Raw genomic sequence first — 12,913 nt, forward strand, 5'->3', positions numbered from 1 at the left:
TTTTATTCGATCGATCTATCATACAGTATATATATATGTGTGTGTGTTTTGACGAATATTTCCTTTGAAAATTATGTGTAAATGACAGAGAATTGCTGTATGTAAAAGCTCATGTTAAAATCGGATAGCAATCGCACTGCATTCGGATGTAAATCGGATGCTAGGTGTGAAAAATCGGATTGTACTCGCATGACACATGCATTACATTCGTGCAACTCTTGGCAGGGAGACTTGGACCGATTTTTCATACGTTTAGTGTGACTCCAGCCTTATTAGAACAATCCACTGCAGCAGGCTTATCCTCAGAGTTAAGGTATGTGCACACAGTATCTATTAGATGGTGGTGTATCTACTGAGCTTTGCAAGGTGAAGTCGATTCAGGAAAATGCTGGAAGATGTGTTTCTAAAGCTGCTTCGTTAAAGCGTTCCAGAGTTATAACCTCATAAAGGGACAGTGGTCAGAATTGTAAAAACTGATAACACCTACAAAAAGGATCCTCTAGTCTAGGCCAACAGAGGACATGCCCCTAAGCCATAACATATAAACCTAAAAAAAAAGCAATGAATCAGTGAAATAGTATCATGAAGAATATAAATCCATTCACAATGTAATTGTGCACAAAATCCATACCAAATAGGGGTTGGTGATTAAGCAATACAAAGTTTATTATATAGAAAACTATAAATGCACACAGACAAAAAACAAGGGAGTAGGTGAACAATAACACCTAAAACAGTCAGTGTACCTAGATGGTATATAGTGCACTGATAGACAGCACAACAATCCTGGTGCAACACCTGCAGTATACAATGTCATCCAATCGTGAATACAATAGTCAGAGTGCCGAGGAGACCATGCTGGGAAGCATAAAGTTAATGGGCTTCATAGCCTAACAGCGGTCCGTTGGACACCCAAAGTAATAAATCACTAACGCATTAATGCAGACCCAGGGTAATTAAAAAACAATTTCTGCCAATCTTGAATATATACTAGTACCTTGGGACATGATGGCAGAGAAATGCAGGTGTGCTGGCAGGATGCAAGAGAGCCTCGATGCACGTTTCACAGCCATGGCTTCGTCAGGAGTAAAAACTGGCCTGGTCATTAACATGCAAACCTCCCTTGGGGGTAAAGGGGTTAAAAATCATTTTTCAAGCTGGTGCTATAAAGTATTCTAATTTACTGAGATAATGACTTTTGGGTTTTCATTGGCTGTAAGCCATAATCATTAACATTAACAGAAATAAACACTTGAAATAGATCACTCTGTTTGTAATGTCTCTATACTGTTTAATATGAGATTCACTTTTTGTATTGAAGAACTGCAATAAATTAACATTTTGCTGATATTCTAATTTTTGAGAAGCACCTGTATATGAATATGGACTGGGAAAAATCACGTCTTGTTTATTATAAAATACACCATTTTATTAAAGTCACATAAACCAAACAGGTTACAGTGCAAACATATCCAGGTAGAAATAGCTAATGTAAAAACAGGCGGGCAACCATACAACCATGGTGCGATGCTACAGGAAATAATGTGATATCCGAGGGGGGAGATGTTATTATATGAAAGTCACAAAATACATATAGGTATCAATATAGCTCCAGCCCCCTATGGGGAAAAGGGGGAAAGAGGAGAATAAATGTGCCACCAAACAAATGGACATGGAGTGTAAGTACATCCAGAAATGCAGAAATAGAGGGGAGCTTATGTGGATGAGATGTATTTTGAATATAAGTCGTAGACCCTATACTGTTCATGAGAACCCTAACATCCTCGGTAGTCTCTGTCACTGCATAATGAACCATTTAAAAAAAAGAGAAAACACAGTAGTTTGACAATAAATGGCTTCACCCAACCACTAACCATGAGTGGGGAAAAAGTGTTGGTGTTATCATTCATATTCTCTGGAAAAAAAAGACCAAGAAAGCAAAAATTCTGCTGGGTATATAAACTTTTGAGCACAACTGTATATTTCTAAAGGTGCTAGTGACAAATTGTCACCAGATGTCGGTAAAAACCCATCCAATCCACACAAGCAAAATAATCAAACCATAAATTAAGTTACGGTATATATAATAACTAGATAGTGGCCTGATTCTAATGAATCGGGTATTCTAGAATATGTATGTAGTTTGCAGCCACGTAGTATATAGCACAGCCACGTAGTAGATAGCACAGCCACGTAGTATATTGCCCAGCCACGTAGTATATAGCACAGAGACGTAGTATATAACACTGCCCATGCAGTATATAACACAGGCCACGTAGTATAGAGCACAGCGATGTAGTATATTGCCCAGCCACATAATATATACCACAGCCACGTAGTATATAGCACAACCCATATAGTATATAGCACAGAGATGTAGTATATAACACAGCCCACGCAGTATCTAACACAGCCCACGTAGTATATAGCAATGTGGGCACCATATCCCTGTTAAAAAAAAGAATTAAAATAAAAAATAGTGATATACTCACCCTCCGTCGGCCTCCCAGATCCAGCCGAGGCCTTTCCCGCTCCTCGCGACGCTCCGGTCCCAAGAGTGCATTGCGGTCTCGCGAGATGATGACGAAGCAGTCTCGCGAGACCGCTACGTCATCATCTCGCGAGACCGCAATGCATAGACCGGTCACCGGAGCGTTGCGAGGAGCGGGAAAGGCCTCGGCTGGATCCGGGGGCCCACGGAAGGTGTGTATATAATGATTTTTTTTTTATTATTATTTTTAACATTAGATCTTTTTACTATTGATGCCGCATAGACAGCATCAATAATAAAAAGTTGGTCACACAGGGTTAATAGCAGCTTTAACGGAGTGTGTTACACCGTGGCATAACGCGGTGTAACGCAGCCATTAACCCTGTGTGAGCGCTGACTGGGAGGGAGTATGGAGCGGGCACTGACGGCAGGGGAGTAGGGAGCGGCCATTTTGCCGCCAGACTGTGCCCGTCGCTGATTGGGTGTGGCCGTTTTGCCGCCACCAGTCAGCGACTTGGGATTTCAGTGACAGAAAGAAAGACAGACAGAAGGACAGAAGGACAGACAGAAAGACGTAAGTGGACCTTAGGCAATTATATAGTAGATGAGAAATGACACAGGAAAAAAGGTTTGAGCAATGAGCATGCTTACTGAAATTTCTTGAATACTTCGTACAAAAGCCTTTACCCTTTGGCACCAGAGCCTGTTTTCACCTTCCTGACCTGGCATTTTTTTCAATTCTGACCAGTGTATCTTTATGTGGTAATAACTCTGGAACGCTATAACGAATCCCAGTGATTCTGAGATTGTACTTCATGTAAGTGGTAAACTAAGGTGAATATTGTTTGCAGCAATTTCTTATTTTCCAACAAAATTTACAAAATCAGTTTTGTAAATTACACAAAAGTGGCACCATTTTAAACATTGCCACCCTCAAAGTGCTCAAAACCACACTCCAGAAAATTATTAACCCTTCAGGTGCTTCACAGGAATTAAAACAATATGTAAGGAAAAAATTAAAATTTAGTTTTCCCACAAAAATTTTACTTTAGCCCCAAGTTTTCATTTTCACAAAGGTAGCAGGCGAACATGGACCATACAATTTGTACTTATTTGGGCGCATGGCAGGGCTCGGAAGAGAAGGAGCACCATTTGACTTTTGGAATTCAAAATTGGTTAGAATAGATAGCCGATGCCATGTCCCGTTTGCAGAGCCCCTGATGTGCCTAAACAGTGGAAAGCCCCCCCCCACAATTGACCCCATTTTGGAAACTACAGCCCTCAAGGAATTTGTCTAGATGTTTCCTGAGACGCTTGATGCTGTAGGTGATTCACAGAATTTTATAACGTTGAGGCATGAAAATGAATCTGATTTTTCCTACAAAAATGTTGCTTTAGCCCCACGTTTTTTATTTTCACAAGGGTAATAGGAGACAATGGACTATACAATTCATTGTGCAATTTTTCCCGAGTAAACTTATACTTCATATGTGGTAAGAAACTACTGTTTGGAAGCAAGGCAGGGCTCGGAATGGAAGGAGCACTGTTTGACTTTTGTAACCCCATAAACGGTGGAAAACTACTTTTGAGGCACAGTGCAACGTTTAGAAGGGAAGGAGCTCCTTAATACAGTGTTTGCTGTTATGATTTGCGGATGCCATGTCACATTGGCTCCTGAGGTCCCAAAACAGCAGAAACCCCCCATAAGTGACCCAATTTAACAAACTACACCTCTCAATTAATTCATCTAGTGGTGCAGTGATCATATTGACACCGCAGGTGTGTCATAGAATTTTATACCATTGAGAAATGAAGAAAAAATTATAGTTTTACCATAAAAAATGTGTTTTAGCCTCAGATTTTACATTCTCACAAGGGGACATGGGTAAAAATCCCACCAAGATTTGTCACACAATTTCAGCTGAACTTGGCAATATCCCATATATGTCTATACAATACTGCTTAGCCACACGGTGAGATTTGGGAGGCACGGAGCGCTATTTGTCTCTTGGAGAACATATACTCCTAGAATAGTTTGCGGACCCCATATACAGAGCCCGTAAGTGCCAGAAGAACATAATCCCCTTCAAGTGACCCCATATTGGAAATTATACCCTTCTGGGAATATATCTACATTAACAATTTTGACTCCATGAGTGTTTTCCAAAATCAGGCAGCAATGAATGTTGCTTAGTGAAATTGCAAATCTGCCATAGTAGTGCCCTGTACATTGTAGTGCCCAATATGTTGTAATGCCCATACATTGTGCCAAGCTCTTGCTTCTGGAGACATGCACCCCGTAAATTAGGTGGGCTCTCATCACTACAGAAATGTCAAACATGTGGATGCTAAATTTCGTTTAGGCACATTATGTAAAAATATACACAAGCACATACAAATACAAATACAAACACATACAAATACACAAGCACATACAAAGCGCAAATAACCCAATTTAGCTAATAGGTGCAGAAAATCTGCAACATCAGTAACTCACCAAACACTCATCGGGAATGTAGCCTTAAGGCCCCGTCACACATAGCGATTTACCAATGATCACGACCAGCGATACGACCTGGCCGTGATCGTTGGTAAGTCGCTGTGTGGTCGCTGGGGAGCTGTCACACAGACAACTCTCTCCAGCGACCAACGATCAGGGGAACGACTTCGGCATCGTTGAAACTGTCTTCAACGATGCCGAAGTCCCCCTGCAGCACCCGGGTAACCAGGGTAAACATCGGGTTACTAAGCGCAGGGCCGCGCTTAGTAAAACGATGTTTACCCTGGTTACCAAAAAAAACAAACAGTACATACTCACCATCTGATGTCCGTCAGGTCCCTTGCCGTCTGCTTCCTGCTCTGACTGAGATCCGGCCGTACAGTGAGAGCAGAGCGCAGCGGTGACGTCACCGCTGTGCTGTACTTTCACTTTCACTTTGCGGCGCTCAGTCAGTGTGGGAAGCAGACGGCAAGGGACCTGACGGACATCAGATGGTGAGTATGTACTGTTTGTTTTTTTTTACATTTACGCTGGTAACCAGGGTAAACATCGGGTTACTAAGCGTGGCCCTGCGCTTAGTAACCCGATGTTTACCCTGGTTACCAGTGAAGACATCACTGGATCGGTGTCACACACACCGATTCAGCGATGTCAGTGGGACCTCAACGACCAAAAAACGGCCCAGGCCATTCCGACACGACCAGCGATCTCACAGCAGGGGCCGGGTCGCTGGTACGTGTCACACATAGCGAAATCGCTACTGAGGTCGCTGTTGCGTCACAAAACTTGTGACTCAGCAGCGATCTCGCTAGCGATCTCGCTATGTGTGACGGGGCCTTAAGTTATACACAGGAGCTGATCTGACCTTTTCACTGACAGCAACTGTATTGTCCAGGAATATCTACATCTCTGATATAACTACAGTGATATTTATCCTTTTAAATCTTGTTCTACTGTATGTCCAAATCTTCTTAATAATTGGTAACGTAAAATATCACTAGTCATTTATAGTAGTGAAATCTTGAACAACGGGAATTGTTTTAGAAAATTTACACTGTATGATGTGCCCTAATTAAACAGATACAAGTATCCCTCAGTGATTCATGTGGTTTCATTGACAAGTTCCTGCTGGGGGATTACATGGAGAATAAATAAACTGTACATTGTATAAAAGATACATATGTAAGGCTTCTTTCACACTTCAGTTGTGTGGCGTCAGTTGGGTCCGACATCGTGGCGGATCGACGGATCCGTCAAATTTCATGCAAAAACGGTTCTAACGGATCCGTTTTTTTAACGGATCAGCTGCCCTAATCCGTTAAAAAAACGGATCCGTTAGAACCGTTGCGAACGTTTTTACATCCGTTGCAACCGTTTTTTGACGGATCCGTTTTTTAAAAGGGGAGGATTTCAATGTGATTGGCTACTGGAAACTTCTGGAAAACTATATATAGCGTGTATTTACACCACATCTTTGAAAGGTTGTAGAGAAAGTGGCAGAAATGGAAGGAGTCCTGGCGAACATTGCAAAGATCTATGCAGATTTTACTTTTGAGGCAAATCAGTTGGCAGTCAGCGTTCGAGAGAGGGAGGAACGAAGACTGCGAATCCTACGGCAGCGGCGTAAGAGAAGGCTGTGGATCCATCCCATCACAGCACAACGTATGACCCGTGGTGTTTATTCCACGCTTTACATGGAACTAAGGGAAAACCCTCAAAAGTTCTTCAATTATGTGAGGATGAGAGCTGAAAATTTTGCATTTTTATTGGGCTATGTGGAAGACTGTATACGGAGACGAGACACCCAGATGCGATTCTCAATATCACCAGCAGAGCGTCTCATGGTGACTATTCGGTAAGTCATTTTTTTATTAAATGATTCTCATTCATCAGACTTATAACTGTGTTGTTTTTTTTTGTATTTTTTTTATAAAGTATTGTCTTTTCTTTTTGTTAACAGATTCCTTGCAACTGGAGAGTCCTTCTCATCCCTCCATTTTCAATTTCGACTTGGGATATCCACCATCTCGGGGATCATCAGAGATACCTGCCGGGCATTGTGGGAGTGCCTACAAGTGGAATACATCCCAGAGCCATCACAGGAGAGGTGGCTGGAGATCGCCCAAATTTTTCATCAGATTTGCCAGTTTCCAAATTGTGTTGGAGCAGTTGATGGAAAGCACATAAGGATCGTCAAACCTTCAGGCTCTGGGTCACAGTTTTATAACTATAAGAAGTATTTCTCTATTGTGTTGATGGCCATAGCTGACGCACAATGCAAGTTCATCGCTGTGGATATAGGTGCGTATGGACGTGCAAATGATTCACAAATCTTTAAAAATTCACCAATGGGGCGCCGTTTATATGGAGAGACATTTGATTTTCCGCCCCCTAGACCTCTCCCTGGAACCACCGGTCCACCGTTACCATTTGTTTGTGTTGGAGATGATGCCTTCCAGCTTTCCCCACATTTGCTTAAACCCTTTGGAAGTAGTGGACTGACCCAGAGGAAGAAAATTTTCAATTACCGTTTAACCAGAGCACGCAGAGTAGTGGAATGTGCCTTTGGCATCCTAACTGCCAAATGGAGAGTGCTACTAACTGCCATTAAACTGCAGACTGAAACTGTCGATGATGTGGTCAAAGCGTGCGTTGTCCTGCATAATTTTGTTCTATCAAAAGAACAAGTTTCCCTGGAGGATAATGTTTCAGAAAGCACCTTACGGGATTACCAAAACCCCACTTTTCGCAGTCCAGTTGCAGTCTGCAGAATGCGGGACAGTTTTGCAGACTACTTCATGTCTCCTGCAGGATCAGTTGACTGGCAGTATGAAATGGTGTAAAAAATTTATTTATTTTTATACTTGTAAAAATACCAATTTTTGTTTGCATACAAAATCTTTTTACTTTAATGCAGCATTGTATGTTTTGCAACGGTACCCTTTAAACACTGTTAATGTTACTATTGCCATAACCTTGGTGACTTAATAAATTAAAAGAAAAAAAAAAAGAAAGACAATAAAAAATTTTTTAAACCAAACAACTGTTTATTTATTGACTTTTACAGATTCTCATAGTTTTGGGTGGAGATAGTAGCGGAGGGGCTGACAGGCGGGCGGACCACGTCGAGAGTGGGGGACAGGACATCACGGGGAGGAACAGAAGTGGAATGGGTGGTGAAAACATGAGGTTGTGTAGAGACTTGAGGTGCAGATGTGGTGTGTGTGAGGTATGAAGGTGTTGCTGGGATTGATAACGGAGAAGTTAAAGGGGAAGAATGGAAGGGGGACGTTAAAAACTGGGAAAGACTAAGGGGGGAAGGAACAAATGACGAAGGAGTAGAATGGACGGGAGGAGGACGTACAGGAGGAGGACGGATGGGAGGATAGACGGTGGATTGAGAGGGGAAAGGTGTTGACACATGAAGGGTAGGTGGAGGGGCATGGGATATCGCCTGCGCTAGAGCAGTGTGGCAGCCTTGCATCACATGCATCTGCAGGTCAGGAGTTAGATTTTCCATGTGCCTGAGGACCGCCTGAAAAAAACAGTGCCTTGGTGACTGGTTTGCATCTGATTGCATCCTATCAAGACGACTGCTGAGTTCAAGTATGCTTTTGTTAAGCATATTGTACCCAGCAGACGTTTGCTCACTCAAAAGCTTGATGGCACTGTGAAAGGATGCATTCAGATGCAAAAAGTCAGGCGCATAGCTCCTTTCCTGACCTCTCTGGCGCTGCCGTCCTGACCACAAAGTTGGTCTAGAAGTTGCGGCAGTGGCAGAGGGGTGGGGTAAAGGGAACTCTAACTCATCACCTGCAGCTTCAAGTGACGAAGTCCGCCCTGCTGCTCCAGCGCTGGTGGATGAGGCTGAGGGATCAAACAAAAGGGTAGGTGCAGAAACAGAGGGGTCGACGTGGTCCCCGGTGGCGGACTCTCGAGGGATCGCTCCAGAGGGCTGCAACTCTGATGCAGGCTCCCGAGTGCTGCAGAAAGTGCTGTTAAAGAAGAAGAAAAAAAATATTAGTATCTTTATATTACAATTGCCCTTACTGCAAAAAAATTGAAGGTTACACATTTTTTCAGTTTGACTGAAAATATGTGGTGTTGAATATTTACCTTCTGCTCAGCAGCGTCGACCGTAGGAACGACAGGGCTCTGGCATGTTTGTATCTGCTCCTGCGTCCTCTAGATCCACTCGGGGCCTGCATCTCCTTATTAAACTCCCTCTTGAAGCGATCCCTGATTGACCGCCACCGCACGATAATCCTGTTACCTGGAAAGAGATAGCAAAAATTGGTTACTATACACCACATTAAATCATGCTAAAATAAGGTTATGAAGTGTGAATACTTACGCGCTAGATCCTGGGCCCCAGCATCGAGTTCCTCCCAGTTATCCATAACAGCACTGCACACTTCCTCCCATAGCCGTCGGGTGATTAACTGGTCAGCATGGCGGCGGTCCGACATGTTCCACAGCGGCTCCCTACTTTGTACTGCTTCGATGAGGGTGTTCACATCGATGCCCTCCTCTTCATCATCTTGTTCGGGAGCACGCTGTGAAGCCTACGAAAAATATAACAATAAAAAGGGAAAGATTACAACACATGAATTTTACATTTTACTACACAACAAAACAAAAAGGAACTTACTCTTCGGCGACCGCCGCGATTATCATTCCGACGACTATGGGAGGTGCTTTGAGGAACTCTATGTCGAGCCCCGGATTGTGAGGACTAATAAAAAAAATAAAAAAAAAAAAAATTAATAATGTTCTTAGATTGAGGCATATGTATTGTGTGTGCTGTCATGAATGTTTGTGTTGGGTGTAGTGCATTGTATGTGAGGATCGGTCTGTTCAAAACTTACACTATGCGCTCCCGCTCCTTGTCTTTCTCCACCCTGTCCGTCTCCTTCTGTAAGCCCCTCTGCTTCATATTCCTGTGAATACAGAACACATAAAGGGTTAAAAACAATGACCATAGTTGTATCACCAAAAAATTTTACAGAACAAAAAAAAAAAAATACAATACCTCAGTTTGCTGCTGATGTGCTGGGGGGCTCTCAGAAGAAGACATTATGGTCTTTGCGTACCTCTTGGTCCCAAGTATCTGTAAGTATACAGACAGTTCTAAGCTACTATACACAAGGATAGATGCAGCTGTAGGATTTAACAGTTACATCTTTTTTAAAAACTTTTACATTTCATCCCACACAAAATGAAATTTTTTTTCTAACCGTCATACTTTATATGGTAGATATGCTTGATGCACAAGCTGCCAAACCCTCTAGCCCTGTTTCCCCACCAAAAAAACCCCCCAAGAACCCTTTAAAGCAACACCAAAACTGAAATTGATATGCGCAATGCGCATGTTGGTAAAAGCCACCTATCAAACCTTATCAAAAATGTTCCTCATTCGAACTTAAAATACCAATTCCAAAAATTGGTAATTATGATTACCCTACAGTTTGTATTTTCTAAAACCGGATAACATATTCTATACACAAGATTTGCATTACACATTTATATATATAACCTTTACTGCATGTTTACCCAATATTACATTTATCTTGCAATGAGACTACTGACAGTTTTGTGTAATTTTTATTACTATTTTTAAAAAAAATTTTTTTTTTTTTAATGGTACAGTAGGAGCTACACTGCTCTTTATTTGAAATACTATAACATTTGGGATAACAACAAAAATGCAGAACACATCACACATCATTTATACACACACACAAAACTCATTTTACACCACAGCTATAAAAAATAACAGCTAATAGTATGAAAAACATATAAACAGGGCAGGCAGGCGCACGCACACAAGCACGCACACAAGCATGCACGCACACAAGCACGCACACAAGCACGCACGCACACAAGCATGCAAGCACGCACGCACGCACGCACGCACACAAGCATGCAAGCACGCACGCACGCACACAAGCACGCACGCACACAAGCATGCACGCACACAAGCACGCACACAAACACGCACGCACACAAGCACGCACGCACGCATGCATGCATGCTGGATGGCAGTACTCACATGGCTGTCTCAGGCAGGGTCTGGCTTGCAGGGCCTCTCTGGCTGGATGGCAGTGCCTGGCTGGCAAAGTCTTGCTGGCAGAGTGTCTCTGGCTTGCAAGGCCTCTCTGGCTGGATGGCAGTGCCTGGCTGGCAAAGTCTTGCTGGCAGAGTGTCTCTGGCTTGCAGGGCCTCTCTGGCTGGATGGCAGTGCCTGGCTGGCAAAGTCTTGCTGGCAGAGTGTCTCTGGCTTGCAGGGCCTCTCTGGCTGGATGGCAGTGCCTGGCTGGCAAAGTCTTGCTGGCAGAGGTCTTGCTGGCTGGGTCTGGCTGGGTCTCTCGGGCATGGAAGGGTCTCTCTTGCTGGCTGGTACATTTGGGAATGACCTGTCCTCTTTATATAGTTTTTGGGTTGTCTGGGCAAAGTTGCAACTTTTTGGAGCATGCTCAATCAAAAAAAGCGGATTGAGGCGACGGATCCGCCAAAAAACGGATCGCGACGGATCCGTCGCCCATAGGCACCCATTAAAAAAAAAGGCGGACGCGACGGATCCGCCGCGTTCCGCCTTTTTGCCGGCGACAAAAAACGTTACAAAGTCCGTCAATGTCTAGACAACGTCCGCCAAATATCGACGGATCCGTCGCAAGGCGGATGGAACGGACGACCATCCGCCACAATCCGTCTCTAATGCAAGTCAATGGAAAAATAGCGGATCCGCCCCCAAAAAAAAACGGATCCGCCATTTTACGAAAATGGCGGTTTTTGACTGACGCCGAAAGACTGAAGTGTGAAAGAGGCCTAAGGCAGATTTTCACAGGCTTGAAAACAAACATTTATTTCAGTCTCTTATAAAGCTGTGTTCAGATGCTCTTTCTTTTTGTTCTCCCTGCTTTCACTTCCATTATTGTGTATCCCCTTAGATGCATTGTTCTATCCTGCCGGTCTCCTTAGGTTAGGAATTAACTAACAAGATAAATCAGCATGGAGGGATTCTCATATTAACCAGCTCTGTTCTGAATTACAAAGAGAAGACAGAATACATTTGCGCAATTAGAAGTCTGTAACCTCTGGTGACTTTCACATAACCTTTCACCCTGGTCGGTCCCTAATCTGAAAGATTTTAATGTGTGTGGGAGGAAGACAAATGTGCTGGCTAAACCTCTATGTGGCATTTTACTTACATGAGTTTTAGGGTACTGTCACACAGTGCAATTTTGATCGCTATGACGGCACGATCCGTGACGTCGCAGCGTCGTATGATTATCGCTCCAGCGTCGTAGACTGCGGTCACACGTTGCAATCACGGCGCTGGAGCGATGCCGAAGTCCCCGGGTAACCAGGGTAAACATCGGGTTACTAAGCGCAGGGCCGCGCTTAGTAACCCGATGTTTACCCTGGTTACCAGCGTAAACGTAAAAAAAAAAAACAGTACATACTTACATTCCGGTGTCTGTCCCCCGGCGTTCTGCTTCTCTCCACTGTGTAAGCACCATAGCCGGAAAGCAGAGCGGTGACGTCACCGCTGTGCTCGCTTTCCGGCCAGCAGGCGCTCACAGTGCAGAGAAGCTGAGACGCCGGAGGACAGACACCGGAATGTAAGTATGTACTGTTTGTTTTTTTTACGTTTACGCTGGTAACCAGGGTAAACATCGGGTTACTAAGCGCGGCCCTGCGCTTAGTTACCCGATGTTTACCCTGGTTACAAGCGAACACATCGCTGGATCGGTGTCACACACAACGATCCAGCGATGTCAGCGGGTGATCAAGCGACGAAAGAAAGTTCCAAACGATCTGCTACGACGTACGATTCTCAGCAGGGTCCCTGATCGCTGCTGCGTGTCAGACACTGCGATATCGTAACGATATCGCTAGAACGTCACGAATCGTACCGT

General features: G+C 43.6%; 1 protein-coding gene across 1 annotated transcript; it reads right to left on the reverse strand.

Moving 5' to 3' along the window:
* Positions 1–7,974: 7,974 nt before the first annotated feature.
* On the reverse strand, positions 7,975–9,578 carry LOC143816059 (uncharacterized). Its single transcript, XM_077296010.1, has 3 exons — positions 9,346–9,578; positions 9,108–9,264; positions 7,975–8,986 (listed from the first exon to the last, which is right to left on the reverse strand). The coding sequence occupies exons 1-3, from the start codon at positions 9,458–9,460 to the stop codon at positions 8,053–8,055; spliced, it is 1,206 nt and encodes a 401-aa protein (XP_077152125.1). The 5' UTR covers positions 9,461–9,578; the 3' UTR covers positions 7,975–8,052.
* Positions 9,579–12,913: the final 3,335 nt, after the last annotated feature.

This window comes from Ranitomeya variabilis, chromosome 3 (assembly GCF_051348905.1).
Source record: "Ranitomeya variabilis isolate aRanVar5 chromosome 3, aRanVar5.hap1, whole genome shotgun sequence".
Taxonomy (NCBI): domain Eukaryota; kingdom Metazoa; phylum Chordata; class Amphibia; order Anura; family Dendrobatidae; genus Ranitomeya; species Ranitomeya variabilis.